The 18,173-nt window shown below is 41.4% G+C and overlaps 1 protein-coding gene across 4 annotated transcripts in view; it reads left to right on the top strand.

Moving 5' to 3' along the window:
• LOC117233602 overlaps positions 1-14,800 on the top strand; it is a 50,766-nt gene extending 35,966 nt beyond the window's left edge. For 3 of the 4 annotated variants that reach the window (XM_033494068.1, XM_033494069.1, XM_033494070.1), the window contains 8 exons: positions 7-3,109; positions 3,522-3,723; positions 4,024-4,137; positions 6,483-6,650; positions 7,723-7,965; positions 9,341-9,607; positions 9,880-10,194; positions 10,483-14,800. In XM_033494068.1, the coding sequence (XP_033349959.1) occupies positions 7-3,109; positions 3,522-3,723; positions 4,024-4,137; positions 6,483-6,650; positions 7,723-7,965; positions 9,341-9,607; positions 9,880-10,194; positions 10,483-10,536 (4,466 nt within the window). In that variant the 3' untranslated portion in view covers positions 10,537-14,800. The remainder of the gene's footprint in view (positions 1-6; positions 3,110-3,521; positions 3,724-4,023; positions 4,138-6,482; positions 6,651-7,722; positions 7,966-9,340; positions 9,608-9,879; positions 10,195-10,482) is intronic. The other variant, XM_033494071.1, reaches the window with a different exon arrangement.
• Positions 14,801-18,173: the final 3,373 nt, after the last annotated feature.

Below are 18,173 nucleotides of genomic sequence, written 5' to 3'. Positions count from 1 at the left end.
TTTCAGGTGTTTTCGTGCTGCTCTTCAGCACGGTCGCCGTGGACGCGACGAAAGACCCATCGTCGAGTTCGGAGAAGCTGCTCACCCCCGACGTATCGGAAACATCGATATTCGAACAGAACAAGACGATCTTAAACAAAATACCATCGAGAGACGAGTCAGAGTTTCCCTTAGCAGAGTCGAAAAACGAAGCCGTCGGACCGTACAACTCGACTAAAAGAGGTTTCGAAACGGTAGACGATAAGCTCGTAAAAGATGCCAAAACGGTGGACAAGGAGAAAGTGCCAATGCCGATCGACGAGGATACCGAGTTGCAAGGAATCAGGTCGCGCGATCAAGTCGACAGATTATCGACCGTAGATTCAGCCAACAGCGGATCCAAGCTCGAGGAAATCGTCTATGGAACTTCTGGGAAGAGTTCTAGCACGAAAACGATATCCGCGGACGCTTACAGGCTATCCGGAACCAACGGTTTGACCACGGTAACCGCGAAACCGGCGCTGGAGGAATCAAAAGTCGACGAGACGAAGAACAAAACCGGGTTCGTCGAACGCTCCAACGATACCTCGAGGCAGGAACCAAGAGAAGCTAAGAAATCGTCGGAAGATGGCTTGGAGGTGAAAGAGGAACGCGCGACAGACACGAAGGAAGAAGCGGCGAGTTCCTCGAAAGAGGCGAGCACGGATTCCGGGCTAAAATCAGAAACGTTTAACCCTGAGAACGAGTCAGCTCCGGAAAAAGTTCGTTTCCTCGGAGAGTTTCAGCAAAGGAAGAAAAAGGCGGAGGGTCCGGTGAAGAACTCGGAAGTTCCGGACTTAAAGGAGGCCGACGAGAGAAAAGAGGAGGACGTGTCCGTCTCGTTGATCAATGACACGTACGTCAACTACAGCCACCGTTCGAAAATCTCGACGGAGAAGAGCGTGGAGACCGACTCGGCTGACAAATGGACGCCTCTCGAAAACGCGACAAATTTTATCACCGAGGAGATTCCGGTGACTCACGAGTCGCGCCATCCGAAGGAGGAGGTGGAGGTCGTCGGGAACGTGACTCAGCCCGTGATCCAGCGGTTTATCGATCGACAATCCCAAAACTCGACGTCAAAGGACGCTGGCCTTGCCAACGAATTAAATCGCACGTCGAATTGGGACAAGGACTTTTTGCGCGATTCTGCGAACGCTAACGAGACCAGTCACGAGAAACAGCAGGAAATAGAGGGAAAAAATCAGGAGAAATTGGCGTGGCTTACCACCGAAAGGACGAGCGAAGAATCTTCCACGATTCAAGGAATTTCCAGTCCGGTTCCCAGAGGAAGAACTATAGCGTTCGAGTCTGCAAGCTCGAAGAGAACGATCGTCGCGAAGAAGAACGCCACAGACAGATTCGCGGACCAGAAACCCTATCCTTACACGAAATTGCCTAAAGAGTCGCCAGTTCGTAACGCCAGTAACCAGCTGGACGTCACCACGGAAGAAGCTTCTGCTTTGGAGAACACGATCGGCAAGGGACAGTCGGAAGAAAAGTTCGTCGTAACCGAAGGTTCGGACGTGTTGGAGAATAGCATCCAGCAGTTTAAGCCGACCTATTACGAGAAAGTAAGCAACGAATCATCGACCATCTCGAGCACCGAGGTACGCCCGTCCGTTCAAATAACGACCGCGCCTTTGCTTAGATTAGAGGAAACTAGACCGACGAATCAGACCGTGGTCGAGAAATCAAGCGAACAGAAGGGCATCGACGAGAGCGGAGAAAAATCGACGAGCGCGGGAAATGACGTTTCTCGGTGGGCTGAGAGCCGCGAGACCTCTGGGATGGGGAACGTCGATGTGACTGGAAACGGGATAACGGAAGTCAACGCGAAGCCCGAGAGTGGCGATAAACGAACCTACGAGGCCTCCTTGCAGGAGATTACGGTTCGGACAACGCCCACACCTTTAACAACGGAACCCGTCGAACCGCAAACGGACCTCGGAATGCTCTCGAACGCGGACGTGCAGACGAACGTAGCTGGGTCTCTGCTGATACGATCAACGCTCAACGCCACCGAGCTCTCCACCGAGTATCCACTGATCAAAGGGAATTTTTCCGACGAGAAGTTGTCGATATTCCCCACTACACCCACGGACACGAGCACCGTCAAAGTAGCAACGGACAGTGCCACCGTCTTGCCCACGACCACCATCGAAGAAACTTCCGTAGGGAACGTCACCGAACCACCAACTGTCTCGGACGCTAACGGAACCAACGAAATCCCTTCCGGTGTAAGTGGCACTCTCAGCCCCGAGGAAACTTTCGTACCTACCACTACCAACGTCGAGTTCGAGTTCGTTGGCCTGTCCGATTCGACCACTTTTCCCTGGCGGAACGCTACCGAGGAACCACCCAAGGGACGCGATTTACCAAACGAAACTTCCGTCGTGCCTACGGTTAAGGATTTACTCGCAAAAAATACGCCCAACGAAGGCACCACGACAGCGAGCAACGAATCGACCACGGAGAATACGTCGTCGATCAGCGAGACCGAAATTCCTGCCACGAGTAATCCAATGACGGACCGGACGATCGTTCCTACGTCGATACCGAGCCAAACGATACAGTCCAAGGACGAGTTTACGACTCGGCCGAGTTTCGTCGACGAGGAAACCGACAGCAGCTCGACCAGCCTGGATGAAGTTGAGAAAACGATAGACGTGACGGATTCTTGGAGCACCACGAGCGAAGAGAATGTCGCGACGACCACGATTAGAACGGAACAGACGATTTCAAAGGATTCCAAGGATTCCTATTTCATGGCGAACGTTACCGAGTCCCCCGTGGAATTCACGTCGATACCGAACGTTTACACGACAGATGCCACGCGAGTGGCTACTTCCAGCCCCTTTGTCCCGATCGGTCTCGAGCCAAGGACCCCGGTTTCGAGTAGCACGAGCCCGGCAATGCCCGTTTCCGTCATACCGTCGGTCACGGCGCACGACGCGACGGTGTTACCCGACCAGGAGGAGATTACGTCGCTAGTTCGAATCGACGTGGAAGGCACCTCGCTCGACGTGTGCCCACAAATGGACAAATTGAGGCACACCCTGGCGAACATTTTGACGTCCGGGATGGACAAGTGAGTGTCGCAATTTCTTCCTCCTTAGTTATTTCCATAAGTAAAGAACTCTCCCACTGTCGAATAAATTTGTCAATTTTTTATTATCGCAAGGAAAAATTACGCACGAAACTGTCACGAAGCAACGAATCGAGTGCACGCGGAGTAAATAAATTTGTGGAATAGGGAGACTCGGAGCTTAGAAAGTACCTGACCTAGTCGATTTTCATCTCGATATAGAATAAATTTATTTATAAAGAAACTGGCAGTATCGTGGGTCTAAAGCAAATCTCGCGATAACCAGCGGCACGTAGCCGAGAGTTTCCGGAACCGTGCGTTGCTTTGAGGTTAATACACGTTATAATTTCCTCTCGACGTCGCTGGTATATGTTTAACGTTTAACAGATAGTATCTTCGTCGTCTCCCGTTACAGGCCGGTATCCGACAAACAAATTATTTTCCATCAAAATCCGTGTCAGGAGCCATCGAATACTACGCCATCGTCGTCCGACATGCCCACGATGACCATCTTGATTTACGTCGTCGACGAAGTTGGCAAGTTCGACAGCACTATGACGAAAATGTTGCCCAGTTTGTACGAGGATTCGCGGGACCACGTCAAGTTCCCGATTACCGTAAGTTTATCGTAATTTATAGCCATAAGAGATCTGTCGACGAAATTTTACAACGTGTATTTGCATATATATCTGTCGTTGATAATTTATACAGAGTCAAAATCTTAATATTTTCTCACAAAAACGATTCTGAGCTTTGTGATGCTATATTTGAACGCCGTAACTTTATTTCTACTTGTCTTCTTGGTCGAAAGCGAACAAAACTTGAGTTCAGTGTCGAGCATCACATTGCAGATAATTAACCGATGTCCATAATACAATTTAGTTAACGTGTTCCGCCGATTGACCCACTCTTTTCAGATACACAGATTTCTTCTGGTACAGGAAAAGGGTCCAGATTCCGGAAACGCGATAGCGGTCGTCGTGGTCTCCTCGGTTGCCTTGATTTGCCTGGTTCTTCTCACCGGTCTTCTGGTAACGATTTCTTTTTTATCAATCAATACTTTTTACTTTCGTCCAAGATAAATAAAACGCACTCTGCTTTTCATTTGAACATTCGATAATATTATATATTCGAATCCTATGGAGATATTCACGCCTTGTCGATCACGATACGGTCAAATCACATTTGTTTCTTAAATTTTTTCTAACTCGAGATAATTAACGATAATTAACGAACAAGTGGCTTTTTTCATTTTGCTTGTTAAACACTCTCGTTCGTACCGTACGATCTGCCGTCACTTTCGGACGGATGAATATCCTGTTCACCCAAAATCAACTCATTCCTTTACATTCACGTCGAATCGATGATTATCTCGTCGATACGTTCGCGAGTCAAAGAACGCGAAACTATGTTATCATTCGTCGCACGCTTATCAGCTGGCACCACTCGCACGAAAAAGTATCATTCAAGACTAATGAAACGAGATTCCCAGTTACGCAGGTCAGCAAAGATCTATACTCTCTGAAAAAGGCCTCCTCCTGCTTGCATTAAGCTCATTTCGCATCGTGTTACGTATTCATCCGTCCATACTTGTGATTTACTTCCAGTGTACGTAACATCTAATGATAAATACATGTGCGTGTGCGTGTGAGTGTTTGCACTTTTACGTCCGTGTTCGTCCCGTTTTTTCACGCAAAGATACAGCGTTTTTTTAATTGTTTAAAAAGGTCATGTGGCAATGTACGTAGATCCGTATCGGCGAATCGGCATCAAAATTAATTTGCATCGATGCAGACGTCAGAATATCGAACAGAATTTGTTGGGAAATAAATTTCCTCGATAAATCAGTCTCTCTCCATTAATCACCTTTTCGCCCATTTCTCTCTAGTCTTTGATCTTTTGCTCTTTATAATTCCTCTGATAACGATAATAATAGCGGAGTTGGAAACATCGGACATTTTGAAACACGCGTTTCGACGTTGGTATCGATGCAAATTTCGCGAATCTTACACGTCGATGCATCCACTGCAACGCATTTCAAGTTTGAACGTGTAGACCGAACTGGATGACTACAGATACGTGAAGTTTGCTAGAAATCTTTGCCATCGAAGACAGAGATATACTCCTTTCTACAGCGAATTACATTTGTGCATCGTCTGTCAGTTAGTAGCATCGTCATTAGTATTAGAATTATGTGTACGAAAGATGGAATCACGATTTTGAGATAAATTGCAATAAATCATTTTTCACAATGAAATTATCGGGAAAGTAAAAATACAAAAAGCAATGAGAGCGTAACGAAGACGAGGATAATTTATCTTGTCTTGGCAAATAAGGCTAACTGTGCTACTTTCGTTAATAGTACAAGAAAATTGCATATCAATCTAACTCTGCCACTGATCGGTTACGATGTAACGATCGCTCAAGATCAAAGGAAGGGGAAAGAAATCGCGAAAACGCGTTTCAATTTCCTATTTAAAAGACTCGTTTCCGGTCGGTCGTGAAATTCTTTCTTAAAAAAAAAAAAAAAAAAGAAAAAAATGGACAAAATCATTTGCGGTTCCAACCGCGAGAAAAACACGATGCACCTCGTCGTTTGTTCGCTACAAAAGACACGATGCTCGTCCTTGAATCGGCTATTAGACCGAGCAACCATCAACGCTTCATTGGTTTTCGCCTCGTGTATTTCATTCACGCGTGTTTCCATGTCGAAACTGATCGTCGGAACGTGTTTCGACAGAAGAAACACACAGCTTGCTGCACGATGTTTCAAGATTGTTTGCTTCTCACGCGAAGAACAATGCGAATTAACATTAGAAAGGTCCATCGAGGAATCGGCAGATATTATTCCTCAGTTTTCTATGTCTCGTTCAAAATAAGGACAATTTAAAACAACAGATTGTTCTTCTCGATGATTGTTTTTGAGATATGACAGGATTGTGTCTAATGTTAAGACGAAGCACGATCCTTGCCGATATCCTTGATGAACGTTGAAATTACGAGACTAGCGGCACTCGCCACTGCAACGAAAACAAGACTCGTTAATAAACGGAGATATTTCTTTGTTGCACTTTCTATGAATTTCCCTGGAAACTGTTTCGATGATATTCGTTCGAAGTGTACGTAATATTCGTTGGTAGAGAACAACGGCTACTGTAAACTCCGTGACCGCGAGCTTACAATCGGAGAATACAAATTTTCATATTCTAACGCTAGAAACTTGCGAGAAATTTCGAGTGCATTTCATACTGCCGCTAAAATCACCTTCTTTCGAACGCTTTGTTCCACGAGTGGTTAGTTTGCAAAATGATAGAATCATGTTTCTCAGGAAAGCTTAGAGAGCAGATGTGCTAATTCGGTGGAAAATTATTTGCAGTTTATCATGAGGAAGAGGCAAACGAGGTTTAACTATGGCGAACGATGTCGTCCCGTGTCTTTAGACGCTTACAGCCTTGACAGTGTTTCCGCTTACAACAGCGTCAGACGCAAAGGCGTGACGAGATCTTCGAAAAGAAGCTATGGGAATCCAACTTTCGAGGATTCGGTAAGTTTCATTTTTTTTTCTTTTTTTTTTTTTTACGACATTTTGCTAAAGAGTGGAACGTGTTTCCTAAGAAATAGAGTACATATCGCACGAAACGGCAAACGGATAAAAATATCGATGCGAATGGTTCCGTTTAAAACGTTTTGTTTTCCTTTCATAAAAGAGCAAATACAGGAAACCAATGGTACAATTACTTACCCACGCTAAAGTGGTAAAAAACGAACTGGTTTGTTTTCTTACAACTCAACTTTCTATTAGGTAGATCAACCAGAACGAAGACAGACTTATGCTCGTGTCGTAACTCGAAATGTAGGACAGGAACAAATTGAGAATATTTTACTCGCGCGTGCTTTTTCCGCAATTTTTTTCCTTAGAAAACTTCCGGATAAATGGAATTTCATCGTTCAAAATCGTCAAAACGAAACAATTTAGTCATTTTTATCCAAGCAAAATAAATTGATTATCTAATCTTGTATCGTTTTACGCACAAAAGCATTTTGCTTTCTAACGTGTCCTGGCCAAACGTGTCTTCCTTTCTTCGTAGCATACGTTTAACACGTTCTTGTAAATAGAAATTAACTCTTCAGGTACCACGTAGAAAATTGTCTCCCCGTAGTACTTTCCCACCGAATTATCATAAAATAACGTGGCATTATTTTAGACGTTGCAATTAGAAAACTGTAAGGGAAAAGTAATGCACTGTACGTTATCCCAGGTAATCTTTGACAAACGTTTAAACCTTTCGAAGGATAAAAGTCTGTGTAGTAGCGTTGTGAGAGATAAAATAAGTCTGGTCAAGCATTTAACGTTAATCGAGTTGAAGGGAGAGTGTCTCTTAAATCGTTAGTTTCCGATTACTAAATTTTCTTCCGCATATTCGTCTTTTAATGGGACGAAACGATTAAACCAACGAAGGGAATTAATTTCGCTGGAATTGACGAGGAGATGGGGCATGAAAACGAATGGTAGTTAGAAGATCCGAAAGCTCGGACGAAACTCCGCTGAACTCGGTTAACGTTGCACTGAAATACAGGAAAATCATGTTTCTACAAAACGCGTGTCCTCGTTGCAGAGCGCCATTCCGTCTCACCCGTTGAACTTCGCGGCCCTTTCATCCTTCTGTAACGACGTTAACGCAATCAACGAGGAATTCTCCGGTATTCCACAAGTTTCAGCGAAGATTGACGAATTGCCTGCTGGGGCGGAAGTGAAGAACAGATACGCGAACGTGATACCGCTTCCGGAGACCAGAGTGCTCCTACAAAAAATCAACAACGATCCTCTTACGGAGTACATCAACGCCAGTTACGTTCGGGTAAGCTGCCTTAACACAAGTTCCGATATTACTCCGATTCCCAAGTAGATTTTAATGCTTACGATCGAAAGGGACCGATTGCCCACGAGACTCTATGGTATATCGAGTAAAGGTGAGAAGGAAATAATGTAATCTCGTTGCAACGAAACGTTTCTTTTCATTCTACTCTTACGTTTCATTCGAGCGAGTACTCGACGCGCCCGGTTCATTCATTCTCGTTCCAGCGAACAAATCATCCGCGCGATCTCGGAAAATCAGCTTAATAAAAACACTTGGTTGCGTATCTCGAGCGATCTGATCGTACGTGAGTAAGGGTTAAAGCAGCGTTTTGTCTGCGTGAGAAAAAGGATGTTGCATAATGCATTACAAAGAACACGAATGACTATTGCGTAAGCTGGAAGCACGGCAATACGCGGAAGCAGGACGAACGTCAACACCTGTTTCCATCGAACTACCAGAGCATTTAAATAAATGCACTGTACCGACAAAAGCGATGGTTAATCGTTGCTCTGAGAATAAGCAGGCGATTTTTCTAAATGTAATATTGCTAATTAAATCAATTAGTCCACTGGTTCTCGAAAGATGGAATGAAAACACAATGAGATTTCATATTGCCAGACACATGTACTCGCATACGTATGTTGTCCGCGCTCTTGCCTATGATTATTTCACCTATTGCTCATTGTGTTGCTTATTTATCATTTTCCAGAAGTTAGTACTGTTACGTAACAGTACAGACACTGTGTTCATCGGCTATTCCAACGTTTCACGTTTAAACAGCCGATTTCCATTTATAAGCAACTTAAAATCTCATCGTCGTCTCGTCATCCTACCCCATAACGTCCCGTTCAAAGACCGTTTACGGTCCTTCGAGAAATAACAAGCAGTTGATTAGAATTGCTTTAACCAACGGATGCAGACGATCCGACGTTTTCAACGTTTCCACTTTGCGCGTGTTGCAATTACACAGCATGCTGCCATTGACGAACATCGAACGTACCGAGGGCAACGTTCTCGGACTTGCAATTAGCGCCGGACTGTTCCTTCTCCATCGATAATATCGATCGATATCGTATCCTAGGCGCAACGCAATTATTGCGCCCGTTAATTGATTCTAACTGCGATCGATTCGGCTCGAAATAAGCGAATTCTATCCCAGAACTAATTTCAAACTAACGTTGATCAACATCTCGCTAATTAATCCCAATCCTATGTAATTATTCTGCGTTACAGTTACGAGTTTCCTTTTCAGACGAACGACGCTAAACTAGACACGAAACGATAAAGATCGAAACGGATATAAATATTGTAATTTCTTTGTCAGCCAGCAGAGCATAACTGTTCGTTGTAACCAAGTCACGAAAATGATTTTCAGGGACCGAAGAACGCAACGAAATATTACGTCGCTTGCCAAGCACCGATGGAGTCGACCGTTACCGACTTCTGGAGAATGATCTGGGAGCAACAGTGCAAAGTGATCATCATGCTGACCGATCTCGTGGAGAACGGGGTGGAAAAATGCACCGAGTACGTCCCACCCTCCGAAGTTACCGACTGTCGCCGGCTATACGGTGACTTCCAAGTTACTCTGAAAAAGAGAGAAACCAAAGAGAAATATGCCATTTCCACGCTTCATTTAAACGTAAGGAACATCAAGGACCGTTACGAACTTATAAAAATTATGCTTTCCCACGTTCTTCTCCTTTTGATTTTCTTCTTACAAGATTTATGCTTTGGTCGTTGACAGTTCTCGAATGTAACGCTTTGTAGCACTTTTTCGCTCAACTATTCTAACGTAGTGTATGCACTCGTCAATCGGTGGATCCATCGTTGTCGCCAAGTCGACCATTTAAAGATGCAACTGCTACAAGTAAAAATTAGAGGCGAAGCTAATACGAAACGTGACTTTTACAGAATTTGGAGAAGAACACGTTCCGAGAAGTGTATCATATTTGGTATCTGTGGCCGGTGAACGGGGTGCAGTCGGACGGTGCCGGGTTAATAGCTGTGCTTCTCGAGGCGAGGGCACTCCAAAGAGGTGGCCCTGGACCCATTGTGGTCCACTGTAGTCCTGGCACTGGACGTACGGGAACGTTAATAGCTCTTGACCTAGGAATTAGACAATATGAGATTACGAGGACTGTGGACGTGCCAAGGGTCGTTTACACTATCAGACGGGACCGTGCTGGAGCTGTCAAGACGAAAGAACAATACGCTTTCATTTACAAGGTAATTTGCTTTTTAAACTCCCTTGCCTGTACTTTGCCTTCGAGTTTGCTTACTCCGAGAAAATGTGTCGTTTCGTGTATTTGATCGCGCGTAAGGGATCATAAGGATACTCGATTTTTCATTAAGAAACCCTGTGACAACCGCGCGCGAAAGATATTTACGTACGATTCGTTTGTTTAATGAGATATATTTAAAAACGAATCATCTATCAAGATGATTATTCTGTACTGTTCGGAGATAGGTGGGAGGAGGTATTTTGTCAGATAAATGCGAATCTTATTTTTTCAGGCATTAAATTTGTACGCGACCAAACTTGCCGGCGGTGTGCTGGAATCTACGTGAACCGCTCGAGATTTCGAAGAAACGTCTGTTCAGACGTCGAGTCTAAGTCGTAGCAGAAAACTGCTTTATCTGTGAACGATAAACATCACCGAAGACGATAAGAAACCGCGAGATTGTACGACGTACGATATGCCAGTTTTATCTGGACAGGAAGCTAATGAAAATCGAACGGAGGAAGTTAACTTGTGATACGTGGACCATAGCGACGGTTGTATCTCGCTCGAGACCTTTGTTTCGTCCTCTCGACGTCCGACAATCTCGCCAAGAAAATTCAAAGCATTTCTTACCATCCGTTCGTCTACCCCTCTCGATCGACGTTTCGGTATTTCTTAAGAGAACGTTGCCATCAAATACTAAGTTATCAAACAGATCTACGTCAATTTGTAACGAAATTTTGCGTGGTATTTCGTCCACGTATGAAAGCAGAATTTTTCAAAGTGTGCAAACAATGATGATAGAACTTAATTACAAGTAGGAAATTCTTAATTCGAGTAACTCAATCGGAATGAGACGCGAAGCAATCACCGATGATCCAACGCTACCAGTCGAGTATTATTAAAATAAATATTTTATTCTAAATACGTCTTGACTGAGAAGAGGAGACAAATTGGATGGTAACGTGTTCAAGCGAAGGACGAAGAGGCGAAAATTAATTTGTGATATCCGGACCATCCGTCAACGGTATTCAACTTCGTATTTCTTAGGCCTATTCAATTTCGTAATGCTTTTTTTACCGTGGATTTCGTCTCTTTTTGTCAATATTTTAATATACATATGTATATATATTACACGTATTGCGTACATATATTTATAAATAAGATGACGATTAGGTATAGTTGAATATTTAATGTTGATGCGTCATACTTCGTAGTCAATAGCGTTATCCCGGAATATGGCAATCGCGGAAGAATTATTTCTTACGATAAAATATTCCGCAACCGGCATTGTATGGCCAAACGAGAGTAAAAAAGGAAAACAAGCGAGAGATACCTTTCTCGGAGAATTCTGTGTGTGTATTTAGTGTCGTCTTAACGATGTAAAAAGAAATATATGTATGTATACAAAATATGTTAATTATTATTTAGTATTGCAATCGTTTACGACGTTACATTTGTAAGAATTCAGAGAGATCGCACGATCGACTTCTTCTTTTTTCTCTCTTCTTTTCCCAGCTATAGATATGTGTATACATAATATATATATATATATACATATATATTACCGTATTATTGTTGTTATTGTTATTGTTGTTGTTGTCATTGTACAGATACTTTGATTCGTAGCAGGTTGCTCTCTATAATTGTACATAGAAACCAACCCGAATAATACACGGAGAAATTAATTGTATCGTTAGATTTCGTTAGATTTTTCGTTCGTTTCGTACGCGGAAGTGTCGTGAATTCTCGTGGAATTACACGAGCGTGTTCGTAGTCGCACGCCATTTTTCTCAGAGACTTCGAACACGTTTCAGGAGCGCATCGAATTGTCCCATAAATTTTGTCGGTTTCGTTAAACCCTGTTAAAGTTAGCTTCTGTGAACCATCAGGCATTTTCGTTTCAGCATTTGAAAACAATCAGATGATGCGACGAACGTAAACAATCGTATTAATGATTCATTTCGACCGGTTATTTTTGACCGACGATCTTTCTCTGAGTGTGCCTTAAGAAATAGGTTCTTTCGTCAAGGATTAATTTACTTTTGCGAAACACGCGAATTATACATTTTCCGTCATCCCGTGTATCTTTTAAACCAATTTGTATGGCAATTATACATGTACAGGAGTAACTGCGGCTTTTGTTGAAATTAAATGTTTCGTCTTTTATTTGTATAGAATATCCTCTAACGTCAGCGAATTGTTAACCAAAATAATTATTTATTTCTATTCTACTTTTCCAATTTTTCGTATTAATATTATGTAAATGTACGCGATGTACCGTTTGTTATGTTTACCATCTCTCTAAACGTAAAGGCTAATAAACTTGTAAAATGATCAAATAATTTCAAGATCAAATCAAAGAGAATCAAAACCAGACGTCTATACTGGCTTTTTATTCGTTAGAAATCATCGCGAGATGAGTGTTAAATCGACAAAATTTTTGGTATAATACTATCCAGTGTCATGAACCGTATGAAAGAATATTTTATACGAAAATTGCCCCCCTACTCCCCCAACCGACAGTCGAGTTTGAGCGATTTCGCCAACTTGTATGAAACGTCACGTAAAGAACTGGAACGAAGAGCTGAAATTAAGCTGCGTGTGAGAAAACAAAACCAGGAATACAGGGTTATTTCGTAGCTTCTATCGAGCCCGCTATTTAAGCACATACGTATAGTACATCCATAATAACTAACTTTGTAATAGTACTGTAATATGGTAAACGAGTCGACGTATAGTCGAGGCTACAGAGTACGTAACTCATGGTACATCATCTTTCCAGAATATCATCGAACAGAGACGATAGAAATTTTTCAAATTGTAAATCTAATACGCTTCAGCGAGGAACGCGACGAACATCGAACATACACATTTATGGAATTAAACGACAATGACAATTTACACGTCTAAGAGCACAGAGATGCCCGTCGATATAAAAAAACAAAAAAAAAATAAAAAGAAAAATTTCGTACAGTTTCGTGCGAAAGATTCGTGCCACCTTTGATTTTTAGTCGACTGTCTCCGAAGCATTCGCCTCCTCCTCTGGAAATTTCGAAGCAACGCCGCTTAATCAATTTTAGTTGTCGTCTCTGCGAAATGAAAAGCGAAATACAATTTTTTCACAGAAACAGCCTGAGCCTCTCGCACGATACTGTACGTCGGTGTAACAATGCATAAACATTTGCCATAGGATAAAAGATTAGAAACGTTCGGATTAATTACATTTAGAGGACCTTTACAAAGGATTAAGACGGTTAGGCGTCTAGAGATTAAAAATTCGACATAGTCGAAGAGAAAGTAGGAATATTAAGCGCAATGATCTCATTTGCCGATGCTTGGAACGAAGTGAATTCTCGATTGATAGTTCTTCGATGCGAGCGAAGGAGAAATTTCATGCGCCACGCCATTATTAATTACGAGAATGGTTCTTATCAAAGTTATTTCCCGCGTGAACGATGCGATTGTATTCGAGCGTTGGAAAGACGTGGGTCCCTGTTTCCTGAATAGTATTATATAATGGAGCAAAATATATATCACGTAATCGATATACGTTAGGATTTCTGTCATACTTAATGTTATAACCGCTAACTAATAACTCGCATTCGTCGTAATCGTATAGAAGACTCTGTGTGTGATATCGTTTTATGTAATATCGAATTGTGAAAGCCGAAGGAAGTGTCCACTTGAAAATTCCAACAGATTAAGATATATCCGACTTACACAAAACCAGTTAACGCGCCAAATATACATCTTATTTAATTATATCAATGGTTGGATATATCAAGGTTTCGTATCGAATTCTTCTTTACAAGCATATCGTCCACTTCTTCTTTCGATTTAACGACGACAACCTCGTTGGAAGTTTCGATTCCTGAAATTCAAAGAACTGCTTTTTAAAGTTTGCAAAGTTTACGGAAGATGGAAGGATTTTATAACGTTTAAAACGTAGTCGATCACGGTTAAAATATTTTCTTTTTCCCTCAATATCGTATATCTTATCGGTTACGAATGACGTACATATCCCCAACACACTTACCTTACGCGTTATAAGGGGATTTCGTCCAGAAATATTTTAAGCTAACTCTATTACGAATATCTCTTTGCCAAAGTTTAATCGTTACTTCAATTAATATAATATAATAGAAAAGTATTAGAGAGAGATAATATCTCGAATAAGTTAATACAGTTATTTAAGAAACTAAGTGGACAAGATTTACAGCACAATGCAATGCGTGAAACCAACGTACCAAAAAAAAAAAATAAAAAAATAAAAAAGAATTTAAATGTTCGATTATAATATAAATGTTCAGTATCGATGCTATAAGAGGAATATGTATGTTTAGACCGTTTAGAGGAAGTTAGAGAAAAATGTGGCCGCGTAACGATACCTTCGAGAATGACGAATGAGCGTGTAGAATTAATAGGAAAACCAATGAAAACCGAACGTGCATGTGTCGATATAAAACTATACGTGTAATAATATCACAGAGATCGAAAGCTGATGAACGAAACACGATAAATAATGGTGTTCGGTCGCGTAGTTATCGCGACAGCTGTGTCGATTGCACCTGCATAGCTGGACCAACAAAATAAATGTAATTGTTCGACGCTCGTTTTGTTCTTTCAACTGCCTTATTTCACGTAGAAACGAAGAATCAGCGTACAATATTCGTGTACGACAGATTCTTTTCATCGCTGATACGCGTACATGAACTTACGAAACTTCGTTCGTGTACGACTTTTAAGGAAATAAAATAAATCTCACGTTCTTTTTCACGTTCGAACGAAACGCCTAACTCTAATGGGGAATACGCGTACTATTTTCTTTTTTCTATACGATAAAAATAGACCTCTAATGAAAATTAATCTGTATACAATCTCCTTTCTCGTTTACGCTACAAATATACAAACTTCCGGCGAGCTTCGTGTATATACAATTTCTAGCCAGAAAATACATTGTAAGCTTCGTGTGCCAATCACATTCTAAGGAGAAACTGATAAATAATTTCGTTTTTCTATACGATAAAAGCAGATCTATAATGAAAATCAATTCGTATACATATAAATTCCACAGATAAGATAAACCTTTCATATTTTATCCGCAATTTGGTGAAAAATCGTTGGCCTCGCCGGGTTAAAGCGGAAAATATAGAATGTTTAACGCAAGAAGAAAGATCCTCGTGTTGTAACTTTTTCCCTTCTCGCAGTACACACACCCTCCGAGTTTGCTATGCGGAACGAACAACCATGTAAGGGACTTCGAAGGGTTACGTGTCTATCGAGATTGCTGAGTACAAGATTTCACGAATTTATGGTACATCAATCGTTGTCGAGGGCGAGAAGAAAGACGTTAAAAGCACAAATAGTCAGCAAAAATGTGTAAATTACGTCGATTTCGTACACAGTGTGTTTCTAGTAAATGGGTCAGGCTACAGCGAAAGCAGCGAAAAAGCGCAGAGATAAATTCTGCGTTGTTTCGCACGCTCTATCGCGTCATCGTACTAGTTTCCTCGCAAGTTCATCGGTGCGGTTGCAAAGCTCGATCGCACTGTTTCCTTTCAAATGGATGTTTTAATCCTCCGCGGGAGAAACGGTAAGATACTGGGGTCAGAAAGCGCTTAGTTTAAAAGATATTTCAATTTTAATTTCCCTAAGTTTAGCGCACGAAAGACAGGCAAACTTTTCCTTCTTTGTCAAATTTTGCAAAACTGCGACGTACGAAACGTCTTTTAAATCAATCATTTCTCGACTCGACTATCTCGAGACATTTTTGCAGAGAACGAAAAAATGCATCAGGCGGTTTATGAAAAAAAATATAGAGTTACAGTAAAAAAAAAAAAAAAAGAAAGAGCGCGTTTGCGCTTTGTAGCCGAACCGCTGCATCCGCGAAGGAAGCTGTAGAAGAAACAGTACAAATGGTTTTTCTCCAACTTCGCTTGGAACGAATTCATAACTTGTCCCGGCTACTAGAGACGCTCTTGTATAGTTCTATCTTGTCCTAGGTAACGTAGAAATCTAGATGATGTCTCAAATCTCGGAAACAGCAGAAACGTTCTTTCGCGTATCAACTGAACTGGAAAAACAGGCGAATGTTTGCAAAAATCTCGGTGCAGTTGTTCTTTCCAAGAAGACTCGCAAAACTAACAAAAAGTCGAGCAGTAAATATACCGAAAATCCGTTAATCGATACAGGAAAGTTCGGGGCTGTAACTAGAAGTACTGTTTACAGTACGTTGAAAGCTGCGCTTTTTTACGCGTTATTTTTAACCAAAACAGACTATGCCCCAAATACGACGTTTATCAGACACCGAAAAGTATCCACAACATGAAAAAGTTAACGATTATGCCTGAAATACATTTGCAATCTATTTTTTCATAGTCGTTATCGTTCTTCTCGATCCGATCCAAAGCTTTATCGTAGGATGAAAGAGATTGTAGTAAATGAATGCTACGTTGAAATGGAAGAACACGAAGATAGAGCAGAGTTTGGGTAAGTGCTTTGTCGGTTAATTGACCGGTCGAAGCTTTCGTTGTAGCGGATTTACTATGCAAATATCGTTTGAAGATGTTGGTACGATAAAAGTCGCTGGTACGTAAGCATTAATTATATAATACGCTATTCGTAAACACTTGCAGCTAAAAGGATGACCCTGTAGACATAAATTAACACAAAGGTATAAAATATACGTGAAATTGTTTAGAATAAGCGATTGTAAATACTTCTTACGAAACTCGTGGAAGTCTTTGAATCTGCAACCTTCGTTCTCGTCGAGACATTATTCTCGCCGTGACACAATTTTCTTGTAGTTACATAATATTCAAATTAGATATCTTAAATGTTGGGTTTACATTTGACCATGTAAACATCGGCTGTGTTCTTTAACTTGTAACAGTTTTTTTTTTTTTTAATTTAACTTTCATCGCTCATCCGTCTCCGCTACCCGCACCGATACGACGACAATTATTCTTAACGAATGCGTAAAAGGAAATACGATAAAAAGTTAAGAGAATTTATGGTTCTTCCATCGTTTTACGTGTTAGTTTATTTAAGCATTCGTTGACCTTTGAATGCCAAATAGCTTATTTGAAAGTACGTAGGACTTCCACCTTTCGATAGAGAACTATCTGCGAATAAAAATCTCGCGAGATACAAGTTTAAGAAACGAGGAAATATATGTTTAATATTGCCAGATATAATTTTCTAATAATCGTATGCAAAGTTTGATTAGAGAGATTAGTAAGTTATCTCTTAGATCGTACGAATCGAATAAGTCGCGAGTAAAGCAACAGATACGATGCGACAAACGTTGAAAAAAATTACTTACGATTTGTATAATACGCTACAAAGTTAGCGAGTAACGTCAAACGAACTATCGAACGCGCTTCGCGCAATTTCATCTTCTCTGAACAATATCCAGTAAAAAGCGTTACGAAATTCTTAAATTACACGCTACTTGCACATTCGACCTTGCGATATCTTGTATCGCGAAATTATAACACGCGTGTCATTTTCAAAGAAATAAAATCGACTTCGTAATGTGAACTGGCTGAAAATCTGTCATAAACGCGGAGCAATAATCTAAATCTCTAAGCCAATACGTTGTCTGTAACAAAGCTTTTCCGCTTGAAATTTTCCTCCTACCGCCACATGTAACGTAATATGTAAAATAACGCAATATCATTCGTATAACCGTTCCCATTGTAACACGTCCACGCATACGGTATATCATGGTTGAATAATACGACCGAAAATAAATGAACCGATTTAAATCTATCGTTCGAACGATCAACCAAAATTCTAATTTTCCCGCGTGTACCGTGAATACAAGTACGCTAAAGAAATTTCTTAATTCTCCTCTATATTTATTTCTCGTCTCGCCTACGACGAAAGTATCCCAAGTGCGTGTCTCTCTCCTTTCATTTCTTTCGCCATCTTTCTCGCTCTTTCCATCGTGCTATATCGACTGCCTATCGTACAACG

The sequence above is a fragment of the Bombus vosnesenskii genome, unplaced genomic scaffold (assembly GCF_011952255.1).
Source record: "Bombus vosnesenskii isolate JDL3184/JDL3185 unplaced genomic scaffold, Bvos_JDL3184-5_v1.1 scf7180000013297, whole genome shotgun sequence".
Classification (NCBI taxonomy): Eukaryota; Metazoa; Arthropoda; class Insecta; order Hymenoptera; family Apidae; genus Bombus; species Bombus vosnesenskii.
The sequence above is the reverse complement of the archived record's forward strand: the minus strand, read 5'-3'. Positions and strand labels throughout refer to the sequence as shown.